Source organism: Zosterops lateralis (genome assembly GCF_965231275.1).
Source record: "Zosterops lateralis genome assembly, chromosome: 2".
NCBI lineage: Eukaryota > Metazoa > Chordata > Aves > Passeriformes > Zosteropidae > Zosterops > Zosterops lateralis.
Window position 1 is genome coordinate 93,894,603 of NC_139763.1, and position 23,713 is coordinate 93,918,315.

The 23,713-nt window shown below is 43.9% G+C and overlaps 1 protein-coding gene across 2 annotated transcripts in view; it reads left to right on the forward strand.

Moving 5' to 3' along the window:
- Positions 1-23,713, forward strand: part of LSAMP (limbic system associated membrane protein) — a 983,246-nt gene that overhangs the window by 816,113 nt on the left and 143,420 nt on the right. For both annotated transcript variants that reach the window (XM_083855065.1, XM_083855064.1), the window contains one exon: positions 9,496-9,728. In XM_083855065.1, the coding sequence (XP_083711191.1) occupies positions 9,496-9,728 (233 nt within the window). The remainder of the gene's footprint in view (positions 1-9,495; positions 9,729-23,713) is intronic.

Sequence of the window (23,713 nt, forward strand, 5' to 3'; positions counted from 1 at the left end):
GTTTGTCTGTATTTTCTCATGTCAGAAACATTCCTAGAGGTGGTGTATGGTTTCTTGCCAGCTGTCAGTCAGCTCTTCCTGACCCACTGGAGGCTGCTGCCAGTCCTGTGGGCACAGTCGCTGTTTCTGAGAGCCCCGAGAGCTGGCGCTGTCACGTTGCTGTGTGGGAGGGCACCTATGGTGCCTTGCTTTTGGAACCAGGCCATGGCACCATGGCAGCAATCATGTGGGCTGTTTTGCAGGCTTACATGTGTCTTGGTGTGTGCAACTGTGAAAGGGAGAGTCAAGGAAGGAACCTCCCTCATGCGTCTCTGCCATACAAAATACATAAGGTGATGCTCCCAAGCTCCAGTATTAGTTATTTGGATCTTAAGCTTTGTAGTCCCCCTTCCCTATGCAAACCACTGAATCCACAGCCTGCAAGATGCTATTTGCAGTCCCAAATCTCTCTTCAGTTGTGAGATGCTGATTTTCAAATCTCCCCCTTGACAGCCTGTTGTGATACTTCCTGCATTTTTAGCCTGTGACTGGGGTGGGCGAAAACGACTCTGGACCACACAAAATGCTTTGAAGCTCGCTCTAGCATCACTCTCCTATTCCCTCTTGTGTTTGCACTGTCCCTTTTCTGCACCCACTCTGTCCTGACCTGCCCCTACACTCTTTCTTTCTCTGTGCCTGTGCATTGCTAATCTGTGGCATTATCTCATTCTCCAGTAGCTGTGCCGGCTGCCTTAATGTTTCTTGCCAGCTTTTGCCTCTCCCCACTTTTTCTCTTCCCTCCGCTTGCCAGCCCATAGTGTAGCATTGCCTTTCTCCATCTGCCTGATTGTCTCTCTGCTTTTATCTGGGTGCTGGAGCTCCAGGTGCTGTCATTCTCTGCGACAGCACAGAACGTTTCAGTTTCCCTCTGTGGCTGGATAATTACCAGATACTCAGTCACGTGGGATTCCCAGCGAAACCCTTCCTCCCCTCCTGTCACAGGAGATCACATCTCTGAAACTCATTTCCCCCCCCCTTTTTTTTAATTTATTTTATTTTTTTATTATTATTTATTTTATTTTATTTTATTTTATTTTATTTTATTTTATTTTATTTTATTTTTTACTAGAAGAAATTCAAACGAAAAATTTGGATTAGCTTTTCTAGAGTTATCTAGTGGTGACCACATAGAAGTTACCTACAAGGCACTGGGGGTTCAGGTAGGAGAAATAGGTGATTTCCACAGCTGAAGTTTGTGAAGAAAAATATAGGGACTTATAGTATGGGTGCCTCATTAGTGCTCCTATTGCAATTTTTGGTGTATCTCCAAAACAGAAAAAAAGTCATAATGGTGCAGAGGCCTGCCAGAAGTTTAGTTTCCCGTTCTTTTACAAATTTGGCATAACAGCCAATACTCAGTTCACCTAAGTTCCTAATTTTCATTGTCTTTTGATGAACTTCTGTTCCTCAGTGACTCCAGATACTTCTCAAATATCAGCCTATGTCTTAGTGATCACAAAAGCACAGGATCCTCAATGTAAGTGCAAAGCAACAAAAAGGCAAATCATCGAGCAGTGTTCCCCATTCCCATTCTGCATCAGCTCTGGTATTCCCTGGTTCCCCCTTTTGATAGTGCAGGAGCCCTGGGATGCTATGGGAAGCTATGGACAACAGAGCAAGGCATACATTCCTAATACATTCCTAGAGGATATTTCACTAAGGCCAAGTGATCGATATCTGATGAGCACTGCCTAATGATTCTGGATCAAGAGCAGAGCCAGGTTTCTGGCTGGACTGACTGAAAAGTCCTCAGCTATCCCAAAAGGAAAAGAAGGAGCTCAAGGTCTGTTTCCTCCGCAGCTTGAACCTCCTGACTGATTTTAGTGCAAGACCCTGATGCAGGCTGTCAGAGTATTTGGCATTTCTGCAAGCGTCAGCCAGAGAGCAGTTTGTCCCCCTGCACACACGTGGCAGGAGGCCTGGGACTGGAGTCAGTCATTCTAGAAACATGCCTTGGATTGGGAAAACACCTGTCCAAGGATTTCCTGACTGCTGTAAAAAAATGGAGGGCATTTCCTGGGTATGGTGGGTTATAAGAAAAGACGGTACTGTGGTGGTAGGTCTTGCTCTGAGGTTTTTCTGTATTTTGAAATTTTAAACTGTGCTGGGATATGGCTGGGATGGAGTTAAGCTTGTAGCAACTCATAGCAGCTCATATTGATATTTTTAAGAAGGTTCCTCTGCTGGAGTGGACGTAGACTGAAGTTGTTTATGCAGGTATACCAATCCCCAACAGATGGGAAGAGCAATAAATCATGCCAGTATAAGTTCTCTTATTCCGATATAGTTACATCCCCCCTTCGAGAGTACTGGCATAAAAATCGCTGTAATTTTGGGCTTGATTTCTGTTGTGAGTTTGGGTTTTTTCCCTACACGAACAGGAACCTCTACTCTTAAACAGTCATTTTAACAGAAAGAAAACCCATGTGAGACCAGCTGTGTATCTGCTAGTGAGAGCCAGTGCAGCTAGCTGTCTTTTTAGGCCAGTGTATTTTTTCGTAAATTCTCTTGGGTTTCATTTTCCATGCATACCACATGGACTGAAAGACAAGGATGTTTACAGCACATGGGCAGTTCTGCACTGATGCTCATATTTTCTGGTTGCAATTCTTTTTTCTTTCATTAGAAAGAGTTGATGGGAGAGACAGTGAGACAGAAATGTTTCTGTACAAGGCACTGGGGACTCCTCTTCTGGAAAACTGGGTAAAAATGCTGGTCACGAAAGAGGAATTCAGGATGGAGCAGGTGCTGAGAGAGGCTACTGGGATGTTTAGGGCAATGGAGGGCCTATCATACAAGAAGAAACCAGGAGAGTTTGGCTTGTTGAATCCAGCAAAATGAGGGCTGAGAGGGAATATGATTGCTCTCTCTGAACACACTGAAAGATAAACACCCGGGAGAGAGAAGAGCTCTTTAAGCTAAAAGATGGTGTTGGCATGAGAGGAAATGGATATAAGCCAGGTATGAATAAATCTAGACGTAGAGTTAGAAAAAAAGGTTTTAATCAGTGCAACAGAAAGATTTTGAGTAATCTGACCTGCAAAGCAGGAGGAGGGTATACCCCCCTCAAACACACTAGGCTAATGTTGGAAGGAGCTACATCTCTGAAAAAGATGATAAAGTACAGCTGCCTGTCCCGGCAGAGGTTGGGGCTTCATGACCTGATAAGCCTATCCAAGCCTCACACTCCTAAAGTGGCAATTTACTAAAGAGGATGAACAGAAGTGCAGGCATCCTATCAGCCAGGCACCCTCCCAATTGGTGGATGGCCAAATATTGTCACCTGAGTGCTGAAATACCCAGGGAGCTGCAGACAGGTGTGACAATCAAGGTCACAGCATAATACAGCTGAGAGAAAGCATGGGCTGAACACATGCAGCAGTTTCCCCTTCCTGCCAGTTTTCCAGCACAGGACTGGCTTTAAGCAGTAGTTTTCTAAATCCCTCTGAGGGCCTGTGTTATCATGCTGGCAGTAGTTACTCAGGAGCTATTTATGCCACATTTTGGAAATCCATCCTGCTGTGGCACAGCTTTCACTCTCAAACAGTGACCCTGCTGTGTGTCATGGCATATAAGGAGAGGAGCATTAGCTGTACCAGGCTGGGGAAAGAGGAGCAGTGGCAGTGGGGAGGAGAATTTTAAGCAACAACTGATGCCCATTTGCATTCAAATTCAGCAAAAGGAGGCTTTTGGTGCTTGGCTGAAAGGAGGTTCCAGATGCTCAGTTGATAGGATCTCCCATGATAGTGGCATCCACTTATGGGGCCCTTGCCTTCACAGAGGTAGAGCTACATCCAGCTGTGGGTGCCTTCTGTAGCATCTCCGGCTGAAGGGAGCCTGATCCAGAGCAATGGGAACCACCCAGGGCAAACAACTCCTATATTGCTCCTCCAGACTCTGTGCTCCTGTGTGCTCTGCCACTGTACTCCTCTGGTGGGGACTGCAGTGGCAGCACTGCATTGCTCTTCAAATGCTGGCAGGATCCAGCACTGCAGTGGCATTTTTTCCCCTGAAAACCCTGCCTGGGAGGTCAGAGCTGGCTGTGGTCTGTCCTTAGCCCTTGCTGCCCACATCCCTGCCAGAGCATAGCAGAGAGGCTGGACTCTCGCTGCCACCCTGGCTGACCATGGCTGTGTCTGAGTCCTTTGTTGCCAGGCAAGGAAGGACTGAAGAGCTTGAGGAGACAAGATGAAACAGCACGAGCATGATTTGCTCTTGAACTTTCCTCCCCAGTCTGGGAGCAAGGCTGTGTTTAACCACCGCATTAGCTTTCCAGGATCATACTTTGCAACACAACAGAGAATTTGTCTTGCATGTTTGGAGCTGGCAGCCAGGAGCTGATGTTGCTTTGTGCTGAATGAGCCATGTTTGATCCCTCTCTCTTTCCCCTCTTGCCATTTTGCTGCTGGGGGTAGAGGGCAGTGGGGGAAGTTGTTAGCTGGATCTTGTAAGAGTGTGTGTGAAGTGAGAAGATTAGAGAGGGCTCATCACAGAGCTGAGGCAAAGGCAGGAGATCTGATGCAGGGCGGGTTGTGGCATCCTCTGGCAAAAGGGAGCACGTCCCTCAGTGAGTGCAGTGGGGTGGGCTTTCAATGCTTAATTGTGTGTGCAGCAGGCTGCTGAGTTTTGGCCTGATGCACAGAAGTTGTCTTACAGAAGAGATGATCAAAGGGTTAACGGAGAAAAGATGATTAAAGAGTGTGGGAATTATGGCACAGAGCTGTCACCACAACATGCTTTGGAGAAAGAGGGCAGAAAATTCAGTCCATAAACTCACTATTTATTTATTTTTTCCCCAAAATGAGGTAAGAGCTGTGGCTTGCTGGCAAAGCAGCACAGCATATTTCATTAATCCTAGCAGCTTGCTTCTTCTCACTAGTGGGGCTCTGGCAGAGAATTGTGGGTTTGAGTCTGCTGTGTAAAAAAAAAAAAAAAAAAAAAAAAAAAAAATTCCCAGCTTCAATGCGACCCAATACATCATTGATAATGCTGTAAAATCTCCATGTTAGAGTAATCATTTAAACAGCAGCTTCACCAAGCCCTAAAGGACTTCCTTCTTGCCTTTCCATCACTCTAGGCTCTAAATATCATCCACCCCTTCCCAAAGGGACGGAATGCCCCCACTCCATCTCCTCAGCCTAGGCCGTAGGTGCTGTGCTGCTTTCTCCGAGGCAGAATGGGAAGGCCATAGTTGAGATCCCGGTCCTGGTGCATCCTCTCCTCCTCCTCCATCCCCGGCGCTGGCAGGGGCTGCAGACACCGGGGAAGCCGCGCCGGGGCTCTCCAGGCAAACGCCGCCTCGCAGCAGCGGGGCCCGTCTGTTCTCCGGGGGAGAGAGAGGGCGGAAAGCTTGGGGCCGAGAGCTGCTGGAGTGACAGGCACAACATAAACTGCGATGAGTGTTACAGCAACATGCTGGGGAATCAATGCGCGGAGTGCCGCCGCCTCGGCGGGAGGAGGAGGAGGAGCAGGAGTCACGGTGCGGGGAGCCAAAGCACCACGGCCCGGGTGAGGCAGAACAGGCAGTGAAAACTCCAGACTTGTGTCCCCAGGATTAGAGATGTGGATGCTTAAGCTGCACTCTCCTTTTCTTCACTCACTCTCCCACACATCCATAGGAACAAGCCCAAATACTTTGAAGAAAGGGGGAAAAAAAAAAACCCAAAAAATCTCTTTCCAGATGGAATGTTCTTCAGAGCTTACAAAGGCAGGTTTGCAGGAGCTGCTTTGACCCAGCGCTGTGTGTTAGACTGGCAGGTGATGGAGGAGAGAGGACGAGCAGCAGGACTTATCCTGCCCTCCCCATGCCTGCATGCTGCCAGATGTCCCAGCCCATCAGAAAACCCAAGGACCAGGAATGATGATGGGCAGCCCTCTATCCCGTCCAAGGCAATGGTTCCTCCTGAAAGTCCAAAATCATTCTCCTGCAGAAAAGTATCATGTCATACCCCTCCTCCTGTAGCACTGCTCAGCCCCATTGTCTGCCTTTGCAAGTGGGGCAAATGAGACTGAGGGAGGAGTGCAAGGATGACCTGGCTTTCTTTATCTTCATCCAACTGTTGCTTAAAAAAACTTCAGGTGCTAAACTTGGCTGTGTTTGTTTACAAGGAGGCAAGGAGGGCTAATGGGGCATGGCAGCAAGTTCTTTTGTCCTTCTGTGTCTGTGGTTTGAAATGGTGCAAGATCAATAGTTCTCAAGTTCTTACAGTGATCATGCAAGGCATACCCATGACCCATTCCCTGGTCCCCTCATTAGCCACATCAGAGATGTCAAGAAATTAAACCTGCAACCATAAGGGAAAGAATAATGCATGGATCACAAATCAGTTATTAGCTTTCACTGAGGCTGATGGTAATGCCTCCAATAAGTCCAATGAAAAGCATTTGACTGTCTCTGTGAACTTGATTATTGATTATTAGTGAACGATAAGAGTCCATTGATATCTGGCTGATGCCATGCTCCTATTGCTTTGCAGTTAAAATGTCAGTTAACATGCCATTTAATATTCTATTAGTATTGAATTAGCACTTATTACACTGTGAAAATCATCACCATAAATCCTTATTAAAGCGTGATACATTCAGCTGGGTGGCATCTCTGGCAGACTAAGAGGGTGTGTGTGTGCAGACAGACATACTGAGATGCATCATCCATGTGAATGCATGTTCAGAGCATGCCAGGACTTGGAATTTCCACATTTGTACATTGATTTTCCCTGACAGCTTGAGAGGAGCAGGTATGGTGAACAGAGGGCTCAAATCCATTTCACTTACTCTTTGCATTTTCCTCTTTTTTTTCTGTTCTCTTTCCTTTCTTTATTTTGGTAGCACCTGCTAACTTATTTCAAGGGCAGTTGCAAGGTTGCCTGACTGTATCTATTGACCACTGTCTTAGAGCTGACCTGGGTGCATTTAAGACAGTTTATGACACATTTTCTCTTCCAGGGAGAGGAAGTAGGGTCCCTGATTGAGCCTATCCACAGGAGCAAAAGGACAGGGCTTTGTTCAGACCACACCACTGAACTGTTACTGACAAGACACCATGCAGGGGCATATTTGCTACCCCAAACAGAGAGTTATAATGATCAGGGCCAGGGCAGAACTGCTGACTGCTCATCCTAGCCCAGTGGGGATGGGAAAGCAGCTTGGTGGGGATGGTGCAGTGCCATGGGTCTGCTGGAGTCCAGCAGCACTGATATCTGTTCAGGGGGATTTTCAAGTGACTGAGAAACTTCAGCTACCACCATTAATCTGCTTAGCTTTTCACCACCAAAATATCTGACCCCTGATTCTTGGTGCTGTTACATGTCTTGCATTTGCAAGAGGGCTCTTGACCCTAAGGCAGCCAGCTCTGGAGACAGTCTGGGTGTACCTACAGGGCCACTGCTCCCAGCCCTGGAGCACACTGCCTTCCCTGGATCCTGGCTTTCACCTTCCATCACTGGTGACTACAGCCTGGGATGGCCAATGCAACTGTGGCAATGCCTCATTGTACTGGTGCTGGTCTCTACGTGTAAGTGGCTGCTCACAGATTTCCCTGCAATTTTCTTTTTGACAAAGAGTAGCTTTTTGAAAACAACTCTGATCATGCCTGAGAGTTCACCTCAGGGACAAATGGCTGCCTGGCCAGGAGGGTGGGCTCTGTCCTGAGGGCCAAATTCTCTCTCCCCTTCCTTGGGGGACAGAATCGGTACAGGATCTGTTGGACTGCTGTCTAAAGCAAATGTTTGTCAGATCAAACAGAGCTACTTACAGCTTGGCCAGCAGCATGGCATGGCTCCCATGGATGCCCACGCAGCTTGGCTTTCCTCCTGCCCACAAGTAACCCCAGAAACAATTTGAACAGCATCCATGGGCATGCCAAAAGGGAGTGGGTGTGAGGTCCCGGCCATAATGGTGGGGTCACATCACAAGAGAAGGCAGCTGCAGCACAGAATGAATGAAATGCATTCAAATAGAGGAACTTGGAAAATGTCTGACCCATGCTAAAAGGCTGTTTGAAAGCCTACTGTCAAATATTTGTCTTATCTTGAAGTAATAATCTTTATCCTCTCTCTTTATTCCTTCAAATACAACACATGCATAAATAGTGAATAGGACACAATCTTGTACAATGTGATCTAGGAAGACCCTGCTTGAGCAGGGAGGTTTGACCATACAACCTCACTGTGGTCCCTTCCAACCTTACCTATTCTGTGATTCTGTAACAGCAGTAGCAAGAGGTGCTGGGACATTATTTGGATGCTGGGACACTGTGGGCAGAGCTCTGAGAGGTGAAGGAGCAACAGCTCTGGAGACTGAGCTTCCCTGTCGGAGCAAATGTGATGTGAGCTGCAGTAGGGCAAAGCTGCTCTCAGCCTGTCTGAGCCCAGCCCTGGGGCGTACAGCTGCCAGGGTGAAAGAGGGGTTATGTCTGCCTGACTTCTTCAGCCCTGGTCCTCTTGAATGAGACACAGCTGAGGGTGAGCAGGACATATCTCTTCAGTGGCAGCTCCTTGTCTTTTCTGTGCAAGTCTTCTGGTGGTGGCAAACGGTACAGAGCAGGTGTAGTTGCCAAAATTGCATTTGTCTTCATTGTACGTACTCTGCTCTCCTCAAGAAACAAAATACTTGTCAAGTTACAGTTGCAATGTGGTTAGTTTGACCTCTGACTTGTGAAGGTTGGCACTCAGGGTGGTGGTACTTGCTGATCCTCCTGCTGCTCCTCTGCTTGCTGCCCCTAGCTGTCATTCCTCCTCTCCTGTCCACTTGAGATGTTCACAGGACATGCTGTGTGTGTCACAGGGATTACAGTGACATTCCCACAGCCTGAGATCTTCACTTGCCTGCACAAACAGGCAGATGTGCATCAGCAAGTGTGTGTGTGTATGTGTTAGAAGGGTGATGGTTGAACAAAAATATTTTTTGTTAGAGGGCTGTAGATTGGAGATACACTATAGTTTCCTCTCCTTGTGCTGATGAAACTGAGGGGTGGAGGAGCTGATCTCTGAGATAACAAAGCTGGAGCCTTGAACCTTTGCCCTCCAGGCTGGAAGGGGTCTGGGAGTTTATTTATTTTATACTTTGATTTTTGAAGGTGAGGGAGAAGCATGGGAAGAACTACTTCCAAACTTTCTCACTGGCAGTGTTGGAAGGGATTTGGTCATCAAGATCTCCTCTGGTCTTCCAAATTATTTTTAGTGCCTGTGTAGGCCACAGGCAAAAAGAAGAGAGAACAAGAGACATGTCTGCCCCAAATCCCATGGATTTATGAGCTGAAGGTTCCTGAAACTCTTCAAAAGAGTTAAATTGTTAAATACTTGTCCATGGGACAGCAATGATGAGAAGATTCAATGGTTCACTGGCAAGGCAGGAGTGTACTGTGAAGTTTCTAAGCAAAGCAGTAAAGAGAAGGGACAAAAGGGAGATGATGGAGAGGGTAGTTAATCTCCCCCTTACCTGTCTCATCCTCTGCAGGTGTTATGTAGAAGACAGAAGCTCCAAGGTGGCCTGGTTAAATCGTTCCGGCATCATTTTTGCTGGAGAGGACAAGTGGTCCCTGGACCCTCGAGTAGAGCTGGAGAAGAGAAACCCCCTGGAGTACAGCCTGCGGATCCAGAAAGTGGATGTCTATGATGAGGGGTCCTATACGTGTTCAGTGCAGACACAGCATCATCCCAAGACTTCCCAGGTTTACTTGATTGTGCAAGGTAAGCAACATGCCTGATAGGAGAGCAAAGAGCAAAAGACACAGTGAGTGGAAGGATCTGTATTTTTCTAAGAGAAACTCCAAGCCTTTGTGTCCTCTGTGTTTACACAGGAGTCAGCTGGACTCTTCCCTTCCACTGTGGTATAGCATGGTTTTATTCTGCCATCACTTTGTCCTTTTAAAAGTGATGACAGAGCAGGGACACCAGTGATGCCAAGCCATATTCTAATATAATGCAAACCTGGCTCCTGGCTCTGGTTGTTTGGCACTAATGGGAAAGCATTTGTTTATAATGACACTTTTCAGAACATTGTGCCTCATCTCTTCCCAGAGACCTCTCTGATTTCTTCGCCTCCTCCTTTCTCGGGTTTCCTTTATTTTTTCTTGTGTCAACAAGCTACTGTGCTGTGTTTTTTGGCCTTCCATAGGCAACTCTTTGCCAGGCAAAGGAATTAATTTTCCTGTGAGTTTTTGCATGCCGGGTTATTGGTTTGCAGGGTGCACCATCACCAGGCATGTGTGAAATCTGGTACCTGAGGGACATACCTTATGTTGCCCTCTCCTTTTTTAGCTACCCTTCTCCTGTGTGTGTTACAAGGAACAGGAATCTTGGCAAACCAGCATTGTCTTATCTATCTGCCTGCATTCATGGCCTATCAGAGAGTAAACAAATTAAATTGTTCACCAATTATTGGTAAGGTCATTAGTGAGTTTACTTGTTCTATCCTGTCCAGACCAGAACACCAAACAAGTGAGGTTACCCAATTTTGTTTAGTTTTGCTTTTAATCTTCATGCCATTTTGTCTATCTGCCTATTTATCTTAAATATTTACTGAGCAGCTTAGGTGATGGATATGTATGAATGTGCTTGATACATATTACAGATATGTTCAACTTCCATAATATCCTTCAGGCAGGAATTTGTTATTTCTCCTGATTTGTCTAGTAACCCATTAGGCTGCAGATTTTATTTTCCCCCAGCAAGTCTTTGAATTTCTCTGATTAAAAATGCACTCAGGAAGAGACTTCTCCTCTTGCTGGCACTGCTTGGCAAACTGGGGGGCTAAGTAGCATCCCAAATCTTTATCTGCAAGGAGAAAAAGTCTGGAGGTGTCATCGGAGGTGATGCTTTACACACAGGTGTAGTGAGCCAGAGGGCTCCTGGTTGGTTTTCTTGCCCAGAATCCTCCCCCAGCGGCAGGAAGAGCATCCCACACCCACACACAGAGCAGCTCTCTGGGCTTGGCTGTGCTGGCTGTGGGAAATGCATTCCTCAGCCCTGGAGGTGTATCCTGCCTCGCTACAGCAGAGCAGAGCCAGCCCTCTGTAGGTGGTTTATTGCTGGTGAAATCTCACAGCACACAATTTCCATTTACCTGTCAAGAAAAATATAGGGACAAATGAATTCTAAAGCCATGCATATGTATTATTAATTTTATTTGTGCCTATTAGATATGGGCCTAAGCAGCAAAATTGAGTTCTCTAGCTTAGCTTTCACTTAAATACGTGGGTATCTGGTTCTGAACTACTGCCACCTTTCTGAGAATGAGAAAATTTAGGTTTTGACACTCCTAAACTCTAGATGCCTGTAAATAAGCTATCTGTGGGTAATCTTTGTTTTAATACCAGCCACAGATTTCATAAAAAACTCATTGTGATATTGTGCTTACTGTATAATCCTGTAATAAGTGAAACTCATAGCTTTAATTTTTCTAACATTGAATTTCATCTGGAAAAAAAAGTGAAGGAAAATATAAATACAAAATCCTTTACAATTTGGAAGAGTTAGTCTCATTTTAAACACATTTAAAAATAATCTTAACTAATAAAACTAATTCAGTACAAAATAATGTATGATAGAAAATAATCCCTGTAGTCTCAGAGTATTATTTTCTTATATTTATTGCTATTTTTCTAGGATTTGCAGGTTGTCTGCCTGAAAAATAGTCTGCTACTAGTACAAATTAAAGGAGTTTGGATATTGAGTCATGCGAAACTATTTAATTTTTAAATTTTATGTAGTTTATTTACTTCTCTTGTTTTTGTGTTCATACATTTCAAGACATTTGAAGCTCTGGGCATCCCAAATGTAAAAATAAATAAACAAATAGATAAATGAAAGAAAATACAGCTCCTGAAACATTAAATGACAGAGTGGTCAACTGGTCTGCCTGGTAATCTGGGAGGAGAATTTCTAGAATGATGGTCAGTGGTCTCCTTTGAGCAAGCTCAGGGGAACAAAAGTGAACCAGGATCAGAGACTCATTGCTAGTTTTGTGCACATGGTTGATGCCTGGATTTGCCAGTGAAAGATACTGCTATGACAGCTGCTCCTGCCCTGGAGCCAATGGGTTGGTTTAGGGCCATGTCCAGGCTTCCTACTCCTCTCACTCAGTGTTGCCACAGATATTTCTGCTCCCCACTACAAAGACAAATCCTTAATCTCTCCCAGTGCAACTCCCTCATCAGTCTGGCCCCTGTGAGAATACAACTTCTACTACCACACTACCACTTGACACAAATGGGATATTTGTGATATATTTGTGATATATTTGTGATATATTATCAGAGACTAATAAGTGGCTAGGCAGATCCTAGAGTGCTATTGGAGCCCTTAAAACTGCTACCCTTCAGCTGGCATTATGGACATGGACCACTCCAGGTCCACAATGCCAGCTGAAGTAGCAGGCTCCAGCGTATCCTGTGTTTGCTGTGTTTAGATCACTGCAGTCTGATGGAGTTGCATTCTAGGACCAGATCCTTTCCAGCCTTGAGAAAATCAGCTTTCCCTGGGGTGAGCTCTGCTTGGTGGACTCTGCTGGCCAGAGCTGCAGAAGTATATCACAGAAAAAGAGGCATCGCTTCTCCAATGTATGTATTCAAGTCCTTTAGTATTTCCGTGGGAAAAAACAGTTCTGCTTTGTCAGTCAGCACCAATCTCTGCAAAAACAACCTACTCTGTCTGCTTCTTTCCTCTCTTAAGTGTGTATGTCCATGGATAAGATCCCTCTCAACTGGGCATATTGCAGAGGTCTAAAAGGGGCGTAATGAAATGGCACTTTAAAAAAATCAGAACTTCATGGACAGCTAAAAGCAGAAAATGTTTTCATCATATGTCTTTCCAGGTTTTGAAACATAAAGCCAACTCTGCTAGTAGAAATAGGCATTTGCTGCCAAAAGATTCATTAGTAGGACTGTGGCCATCTCTCCCATCTTTCAGACCCAAGTGGGCAGCACTGCTTGCAGTCCACTAGACTGGAGGTGGCTGTGTCTGCCCAGCTCAGTTGCTACCAGGTGCTCTCTCCCCTGGGGTGAATGCACCAAGAGACTGCTCTGAGCCACCACCTCACTCAAAGCAATTTTGTGCTGCTTCAGTTTTGGTTTAATGGCCAGTTGCAAAGCTTTCTGTTTACTACCCCAGTTATTTCTGCTGGTTTCTGATCAAAAGAGTTTCAAAACACTTGAAAGAACCTGCAAGAGATGGTCTGGTCCTTCCCCATGCAGTGAGACAAGACCAGCTCTACAGTGGCTGCCCCATACATGTATTTTTTTGAAGATGCCCTGTGCCTGCAGAGCTGGTGCATGTCCATTATTTCACTCTCCTTGCATTTGGAAAGCTTTAATTAACATATGATCCAAATTGATTTTGCTGCCAATTATTTCTGGTCCTTCCAAGACACATAGTGGTTATTTCTCCTTTCTCCTTCTCCTCAAAACTGCCTTTTATCTGCCTGAAACCCCTTTGTCTCAGAGATCTCTAGTGTAGGGTAACAGGCTCACTGCTTTCCAGAGGTCATATTTTTTCAACCCCTGCAGCATATATATTTCACTACTGTTTGATTTGTCTACATATTTTCCTTAAATATACTGTCCAAAACCAAAACAAGAGTTCCAGTTTAGGATTCAATCATGCAGATACAAGTACCAGCCGTGTTTTGCACATCACACTTCACTTACCTAACCCCAGAATGAAATATTTACCTTTTTTATATGAGTTGTCTCACTGCTTTCACTTATTTAGTATTTCTGTGTTTCTAATCCTCTCTTACTGGTCTGCAGCTCATTCTTCACTTTTGTGTTTGAACATTAAATGGTTTTCCCCCCTTCCTGAGAATACTGCTTTGTGCTCACTGCTGTTGGATGTCATCTGGTTGGTCTCTCCATGGAGACCACTTCAGTTTACTTGTGATCCTGGGCTCCAAAGCACTGGCAACTGCCCCCAAGTTAGTGTCATTGAAAAGTCAGGTGCCTTGTTTCTGTTCCATCATGAAGGTGTTAATTAAAGTATTGAAGAGATCAGGACACAAAAGCAGACTTTGTCAGCAGCCCCCTGAACCCTCTATCCCTGGTGGAGAGCAATCTGTTGATTGCAGCTCTTTGAACATCCTGATGGAGATTTAACATCCACTGTATTCTCTTAGCTTGTTGAAGACTGTCAGGTCTTCTGAAGTCAAGATATATCACATAATCACACACATTGCTTTTGCATTATCTGTTATGCCAGCTATCCTAAAAAAAAAAAAAAAAAAAAAAAAAAAAAAAAGGGGAAATGAGGCTGGGGTGGCATGATATGTGTTTGCCAGAAGTACATTGCTTTATTTCCCCTTTACTCCCTTATTATCCTCTCGGTGCTTATAAATGGGATGTTTAATAATTTGTTCCAGTATGTTGAGTGATGTGTTTCAGGAGAATTGAGTCATAACAGGTTCACAGTGGCTGCCCCGTTCCCAGCATTACCTTAGGTTCTTGCTCTTTTAGCACTCTATCCTCAAACCCTTCTCAGGCATTAGGTAACAGTGGAAAAATTCCTGTGGTCCTTATTTTTCTTATCCAGATGACAGGTACAAGGACACAGAGATGTTGGCATGCATGAGGTTTAAAAATTCCTGCCATAAAGAATTTTTTTCATTTCCTAGGCCTAGCATCTAGGCCTATCTAAGTCAATCTGAAGAAGTAACTCTACTAGGAGGAAGAAAATTGTTGCCAGAGCCTTTACATATAGACATCAGTGTGAATGTAGGTAGTTGTAACTTTTCAGTGAAACAAGAACATTCCGTTGGTTTTGAATTTGATTAAAATTTGATCAGGAAGGTTTTACAGGTCTGAGGTGCTTTTTCTGGTCAAAATTATGAAGAAAAAAAGGTATAGCATTACCACAGCCCATCTAAAACCTAACCATACTCAGCTGAGGTAAGAAGAGCTTTACATTCACATTTTCACTCACAGCTTGGGATTCCTGCCAACTCAATAACATTTCTTGTGATTCCCAGTTGTTTATTGTAAAGATTGTGGGGTCTCCCTTGGTTTAATGTTTGTTTCACTTAAAAAAAAAATAAAAATTACAGGGCTTTGTCATGTGGCAAAACAAAAACAAATTTGGAAATGTCAGCAGCAAATGGTCACAAAGAGGAGTGCTTGTTTACTGGCCAGCCCAAATGGCAAACACAAAGTCAAGTACACAGCAGCTAAGGCCAAATCCTACAGTTTTCTTTCTAAGAGATAGGCATCAGTGTGTGAAAAAAAGTACAGAGTGTAGCCTTTCTCCATTATGAATTGCCTTTCTAGTGCTCTTTGCTTTTAAAGATTCAGACTCACTGGTCATTGTTTCAACATGATATAAAGATGTAGTTGTTGTTGCTGGGATTTAACCATAGAGAGTTTATTATTAACTCTATGAGTGGATTAGCTGTGCACCCTCTCAGTCCACTCTCCTGAAATTAGACTTTGTGCTGGTGACTGGTACATCACAGAGAGATCCTTTACACACACAGGCAGCTGAGGCCAGCCTGGCTTCCCCAACACAAACTGCTTTGCCAGCAAGGCCCTTGGTTAGAGCTGGGTCTAGGGCTGATGTGGGAGGGTGTTGTCCACCATCCCTGAAGGAATTTGAAAGATGTGTAGATGTGGCACTTAGGGACATGGTTTAGTGCTGGACTTGGCAGTGCTGGCTTACCTCGATGGTCTTAGAGGGCTTTTCAAACCTAAGCATCTCTGTGGGTCTGTGATCTGTGCCCAGCCCTTGCCCTCGTTTCTGAGGACAGCAATAGGGAAAGGTGATGCTTTGGAATTGTGAGAAACACCGCTAAGCAGAACTGATGCAAGGCACATGAATATGTTTTCTAGGAGCCTGAAGTCAGATATCAAGTGGAGGTAATTTCTGGCGGTCACCAGCTTGGCATCTGAGTCAGATTGAGGTTCTTCTGACCAAATGTATATGTTACTATCACTGTGGGTTGTCTTGGGCTCCCTTTGTCATAAGTGAGGAGACAAGACTTTTCTCAGGCACAGTCTAGTTCATCCTTAAGTAGCCATTGAAAATTCATCAGACAAATTGACCAGTGGAAATGTCATTATCTCTCCCCTGGCTGTAGGTGAGAGCCCAGTCCGAGCAGTCCTTTTGGAGCCATGCATCATTTTAGCCTTTCTACACCTCTTTCTCTCAATCCTCATTTGTGTTTATTCCTGCCAAAATACAGCCTTGGTAGCTGTCATTGCTTGTGGTGGGTTGCTGAGTGACTGGAGCCAGGCTGGTGTTGAGCTCAGCAGGTCTGTGAAGGGAGCCCACCTTCTCGTGGCATTCCTGGCCTTCCCACCTCTTTGGCCAGCGCTGGAAGTGGAGCAGTTTGAAGAAAGCTGAAGCTATTTTTCCTTTGCTAGCTAGATACCAAGGATGTTGGAGTCAGATGCTGTTCTCTGAGAAATGTTGGCTTCCCTGCTTTGTGGGCATAAAGCCCAGAAATCGGAGGGATCTTTCTGAGTGGTAACACTGTAGCATTTTTCATTCCAGGGAGCGTGCAGTAGGTAAGAGCAAGCATCGACCACTTTGTCTTTTTTGGGACACAGCACCAATGGGAAAATGACAGTGTATTTGGCATGCTGTTGCAAAGAATAATGAGATAACATGGGAATATGAATTTTCTGGGAGGAAGGAAGAAAGATCATTTTACTGGGAATGGTGGGGGAGGGGAAAAAATTATTTCAGGGGGAGATAAATTCAGGTTATTACAGAGACTGGAAAAGAGAAGTCCAATACACTTGGAGGGAAGTGACAGCAGTTTGGTGGGGAAAATAAGCTGAGAGAGCAAGGAATATTCTTGGACAACTGAAGCATGTTAGATCCTGCTGCACCACTTTTGCTCTTACCATGGGCCGTACATTTCTACCAGAAAAAATAATTCCAGAATGTCAGGCACACAATAGTATTAGTGGCAGTTTTTCTAGGTTTTCTGTGCTGCTTTGTTTTGGCAAACTCATAAAGTGCAGGAAAAGGCACCTGGTGTTTCATAAGTTACCAAGGAATTTCCTTTCACTCCCCATCTCGTATTTTTATTGCATCCCCATGGTGTCCTGATGCCTCTTGACTTCTGTTTCCCTATCTCCAGGCATGGTTGGAACGATATGATGCAGCTTAGGCTTTGGCTCTGTTATATTGGTTGGAGCTTAGCGCTTCTTAGTGCATAAATCAGGAGGCTTTTCGGGAAATATTTTGCTGCTTGCTTTGCAGGTGCAGGCAGGAGACAAAAACAGAATACTTCAAAAAATGCTTACTCATTTTTGAGAAAGAAGTATAGCACAAAATACGTGGAATACTTCCCTGTGGCTGGGAGGAAGGATCTTGATATGATAATCCAAGTCCTTAGTGATATAAATCAGCTTAGCTTGAGTGGACTCTTCAGAGTGGTATCAGCTGATATTGTGTGATTTTGTCTGATCAGCTGATTCTAGATTCACACCAGTGCTTTGAAAGGTTTTGCCTTGTTATTTCTCGGTCTGATGGTCTCAGTCTGCATTCCCAAGTCTTAGGTTGGACTGTAAAACAGGGGAGTAGGGACAATATTTTTCTCTCAGCTCCTAACACAGCAAGAACTTAGTCCCACCACCAAGTCTGCTAACCCCTGTGCGAGTACAAATAACCATTAGCTGGGAGACTGCACGTATCAGTCCATTTTAAAGCCAAGTGTGTTCCTGATCCTACTGCTTAATAAAAAAGGCTGTGGTAGTGCAACAGTTGCCTTGTTGCAAGCCTTGAAATTCAGCTCAATTGGCCCACAACAAGTCATATTCCATTGGATGTCCTCAGTTATAGATTCCCATTGCCTGTTCCCTCCATGATGGCCAGTGTCTTGTCAGTAGTGAGTGAATAATTTTTTTTTTTTTTTTTTGCCACATCCTCTTGAGATTTCTTTGCAGGAAAGAACTGTTGGTATAATGAAGAATATCTTATTCATTTTACATGGCAGGCCTGTAACTGCTTAGCAGCTTGAAAATTAGCAAAAATATTGGTTTTTAAAAAAAGTTCTCAAAAAGATCTGATCTGAAACTTTGGATTTCTTATACAAAATAATGAGAAAAGATAGGTAGCTAGTCTCCATTAGAAACTTTAGGGTCAGTTTGTGTCTTTACTTGCAGTGTGGGTGATAGCTAAGGTTAATTATATTCCACATTTCTCTGACTCAGATCAATCTTTTCTGTAGCTTTACTGTCCACAGGTGCCCCCTTGACTAAAAGCAGCCAAGAGGTCTGAAGGTAGGAGGCAGCAGGACCTAGGGCACGCAGCTGAGGTAACCCAGGCCTTGAAATTCCAGCATTCGTGGAACAGTGTGTTCCTTTTGCCTGTTTTTCTTTATTTCATCAGTTCCAGTTGAGTCAATGCTGCAAATCTGCCATGCTCAAAACTCCACATGGGATGAAATTCCAGATTCCTGGGGTCCACCAGCTCAAATTCTTTGGTTTTGGCTGCTGTGTTACCATCTACAGTCATCATAGCTGTTTGTTAGTGGATGAGAACCTGGATCAAAATCTTGATTCCACTGAAATTAAAGGGAATTTTGCTCCATTGGAGCCAAGATTTCATTTGAAATTGGAATTGGCTAGAAACAGATTGTAAAACAAACCTAAACTGAGCCAGCAGTTCAAAAACAACATCAAGACTTATAGGAAGAAGCACATTTCTTTCCTACCTTAAACGCTTTCATTTTTATTCTTTAATATGAATTAATTACAGAAATAAAGAAATCGTCACTTTAGGGAAAGGAATAAAGAGATGGTGTTTCTGAAATGAGAGTGGGGAAAAGCAAGTGGGCATGGTGTCTGTGCTGTGCCTTCTAGCACATCCTTGTGCCTGCAGGGTGCAGCTTGACCCCAGCTGACCCACAGTAACTGTGTTCTCCCAGCATTTATCTCTATCCAGGGCAGAACCTCATCACTCATGAATGGCTCTGTAGTCTGTCCTTTTGGTGTGTATGCAGGCTATGCCTGGTAGGATAAGGCTCCTGCTGCTTTCCACAAAAACAACGAATGATAAATCGTGTTAGGTAATAGGTTTTCAGGGTTTGGATTTTGACGATTTTTTAAGAGCTTCAGTTCTTGTTTTTATCTTAAGAAACATTGAAATTGCTACCCCAATACCAGCTCCTTACTCACCAGAAAGTGAAGAAATACTCTGAGAAAATAATTACTTAATATCACATTTCCTGTATAGCTGCTAAAATGTCAGTAGTTGGCTGCTTGGGAATAAGAAAAACACAGACAAAATTACAGAATAGCAGTTTCATTTAACAAAGCCCAAGATGTGACAGTTAGAGGGGAAAAATAACTCACCAAATGTGCATACAACAAAATAGACAAAAAGGAAACATACTTAGACATATGGCTTCCATTTACGGATTATTCAGACAGAGAGTACTTTCTCAAAACCCAACCACAGCTTTTGAAAATGTCTTTTTTTTTTTTTTTTTTTTTTTTTTTAAAAAAAAAAAAAAAAAAAAAAAAAAAAAAGCCCAAATATTAGGTTAAAAAGTGTTAACTCTCCAGCAGAAAATAGGAAAAAGTTTGTTCCAGGGAAGAGAGCAAAGGTTGGTGTTAGCAGTCTGAGGGTGCACAAGCATGTGGCCACTCTTGCTGGCAGTTCTGGGTCTCCACCTGTCACAGCTCAGGCTATCAGTAAGCAGAGCTCTGGTAGGAGAAACCAAGCCCTGCTTGATAGTGGTCTGTGAAAGTCTGAAAGATCACACTGTTTCTCAAAAACACACTGGGGGTGCCATAATTTGTCTGCCTCTCTTTTCCTGAAAAAGGGCCTTTGGAAAACCCCAAATGAGGGTTGTGAGCTTTCTCAGTTCTGGTATCAAAAGCCAGAGGCTACTGAGGCTTCAGTGATGCTGTTTTTAAATTTCCCTCCAAATTAATGTATCAGATTTCCCTTACATTGACTATCTGATGGTGTGATCTTGTGCTTCAACAGTCTTTCATTAAATCTTCTAGAAATGTTTTATTATGTGGACACATATAAGAATGAGGAATAGTTCTTAAAAAATAAAACTATTGGTGTTCCTCAAACAGAAAAGTAGACTACAAATGTATTTTTCCTCATTCCATGAGGGTTACCTTTAAAAAAATCTGTGGAGAAAAAAAAAAAGATGATAGCTAGGGAGGTTTTCTTTAATGAAACAAGAATTGGATTTTGGTGATAAGTTTTAATTTAGGGCAAATAATTTAATTGGAACGCTTAATTATTTTTGGGGTGCTTAAATTGGGCCTCTGGCAGCCTATTTTTTTTATTATTATTATTCCTTTCTGTGTCTTCTATATCAGCAGTATAAGAAAAGCCTTTTGCCTTTAATAAAGTAAGGAGACACTCCCTTTGAATGTGTGGAGAAAGGACTGTCATGGTGCAAGGATTTAAATATATTGGCATCTCACCTTTAAGTGCCCTCAGCTTGTGAGGCAGTCAGGCTGCAGGACCAGTGAGTTTGTTTTCCCACTGTCTGGGCATGTGGATACTCAGTTCTGCACAAGGTGCAGGTGATGTAGGGGCCTGGGGCATCTGGCTATGGTTGGCTTGGTCATAAGAGAGGTTGGTAGCAGTGCCTGGTGCTTTGAGAAAATTCCCAGCAAGGACACCAGAGCTGTGTGTACCAAAAGATGTTCTATGTTAGGGCTAGAGTACTGTAAACTGTACTCTGAGTCACTTGGTGACTGGGGCCTCTCCTCAGGGTTTGATAACTGGGAGGATCAGCTCTCAGATTTGGTATGCAGCAAGTATGTCAATAATGTGTTAAGTGTAGACAGGCAAAGTAAAAGAGCAAAGAGCCTTTCACAGGGAGAGAAGCCAAGAAGCAAGATTCTAAGCCTCAATTCCACATGGCCCTCACACAGGTGCTGCAGCAGCAGCTGTATTCTGGAGAGTCTCTTCAAAATGATTGTCCCCTTGTTAGACTGATGGGAATGTGACTTTTGGGGATGTTCCTGTTTGGAATCTAAAAAAAAAAAAAAAAAAAAAAAAAAAGTCTTTGGGAATAAGTATGATAAATCTCCCCAAATAGCTACAGAACAGACTGTGCAAGGTAGAAGCCTTATGACCTTGACTATACAAATCTAGCTATGATTTTAGGGATTATGACTGCATAGAGCTTCCAATTCACAATTTCGCCTGAAAGATTAATCCACTTGTTGACCTACAAAATGAGGTTAAGAACCAAAGTTCATAGGGATATCACCCATCATGATCCTGTTTGAAGGGAGTGTTAACAGGGTGGCAGTGAATGCCTCTCCTACTGTGTTTTTTATCTATTGTGAATATATTTCACATAATTCATGGCATATTTGGTTTCCAGGAGAATATTTATAGCTGTTTAAAGCCTGTGGACCACCTTCATAATTCAGGTAGACACCTTGGTTTTGCCTGTATATCCTGCATGACTAGTATCAGGAAAAACCCTGGACTCCAGGATAGATGCTATAGACTGGCTCATGTTTTGTCGTACTTGATGGCTCTACCTTTTGGAATGGATAGAACATGTCCCTGCTACACTGGGGACCAGTAGGGAGTGCTGGCCTCCTCTGTGTTCCCTGTGGTGACCCTGTGGCCCTGAGGCATGCTTCTTTTTTGGTTGCTTAGTTTGTTATATTTTCTGGTTAGAAGTGCCTAAAATAAAGCAAGGGCTGGGACACAATCTGGCAGACTGGTGCTTTTATAATGTGATGCCAGAGTGTGTGTTCCATGGCACATGGATGTATGGAGGAATTTGAAAGCCCTGGGTCTGTGGGGTTGGTGTTGGAGGACTGTCACTGGTTGAGGAAGCTGAACTTGGCATCATCTGCATGTCTGGAGTCTGCTGCCTGTATCAGCTGTGCCTGCTCCTGCTCTGAGAGGGGAGGCACTTGTTCATTCTGGGAAAGAGCCTGAAAGTGATCTCATGGTTGTATCCATGGTTGTCCAAAAGACTAAGGCAAAAACAAAAGACTGTGGCTTGCTCTCTGGAGCAGAAGAGAACAAACCACATTGGTAGTATGGGCTTTACCATTCAAGTTCATAAAAGATTTATCTCTTCTTAACAAACCCAGAGGGTTGTGTGGTTCTGCAAAATAAATTGCACAGGGACCCTATCAGAGACAGGACTAAAACCCAAGTCCAGAGATAAGCATCTGTCACTAAGTATTTTAAATGTGACTCTTTGGAGGTGTTGCATCTCTTGTCTGTATGGACACTTAGTCTTGCAAACAGAAGTGGTGCACTGCAGCTGAGATTGATCCCACTTAATCTCAGACGTCTGAGTGCTAGTTACACAAATCTAAACTAGTCATCTGGCCCTCCTCTGTAGTCTGTTGTGAGAAGATGGCATCTGACTCTCTGCTGTCTGCCTTGAGATAATGTGATAGATCATCCCCCAGAAGTTCCTTTTTCTTTGGTCTACAAGAGGAACGTAAATTACTAATTTAGATTTACACGGCAAACTTCTTAATGTCTAAAATTTGGTGGCATGAATCCACCCTGTATGTCTATGCAGGAAAGACAAAACCACGTAAAAGACTAGTTCTGGACACTCTGTCATTACCCACAGTCTGTGTTTTCAGCTGCATTGACAGGTCTTGACTCTTCCTCTTGCCATAACCTGCACTGTGTGACATTAAATAGTATTACAATACCTTTTGTTTTAGTCCATAATCTGTTCTTTACTGGACAATCCTTTCAGTTATAATCCCTGACATATTTACCTGTCCTTGCAAAGGGCAACTGCATTCCCCTCCAAATCTCTTGCTATAAGCCTGACATAAATTCATACAAGTTCTCCCAGTGAAAGGTTGCAATCTTCTTGATTGGATACTCCTTCCTGCTCTCTCCCACTGAGCCAGAGGGTAAAGGACTCCCCTGGAAAGATTTCTGCACTTTCTGCCACCAGCCCAGCACAGCCCGAGGCACAGGCTAAATTTTTCACAAGATGAGTATTGCTATTCTAGCCCAAAGTGTTCCAGGGTACTTAATTTTTCTCCCAGATTTCCTGCTGCCCCATCTCTCTAGTCCTTGAACTCCTTTGAGATATCACTAGTGTTAGACCCAAGTGCTTATTGCAGTCTTCTTTCTTCTCCCTGAAGGTAAAACTATATAAGATTTAAAAAAGAAACTCCAAGTATTTATTGACTTGTACATGCAGTTCTCAGGAGCTGCAGTGCCTGTTGCATATCAGTGTTAGGTGTTGCCTATGTCCATCTCTGGGGCTTCAAAGTCCATTACCTTCTGTGGATTTCACTGTGTAATCCTCTTCTTCCTCATGTTCGAGGGCACACTGTGGTCTGGTCTCCCAGTCCTTTCCACTCACTTAAAAAACCCAACAAACAAACTTTCCACCTTCCAAAAAAACCAAAAAACTCCTCTCCATCTCCATTTATCTAATCATACTGGGTTTGTGGGCACGTTTCTGACAGCAATCGCAGAAACTCTCGACTCTGCACCTGAAGAGCAGAAACTCCTCTCTTTGGCTCCCAGATCAAATCAAATCGGTGTTTATTTCATTGCCTCGATAAATTTTTTATTAACTGTGTTAGAAGTCTGCAAGGAAGAGAGAAGGGAAAGAGAAGAAAAAAGCTGTTCAGGAATGCAGACTGGGCAAAGTGCCCACAATTAATGGGGTAGCAGCAACCATCGGGTATTTGAAAATTCACCGGTGCCAAGTGCCAGGAGGTTTCTGCTGCCTGTGACAGCTGGTCATC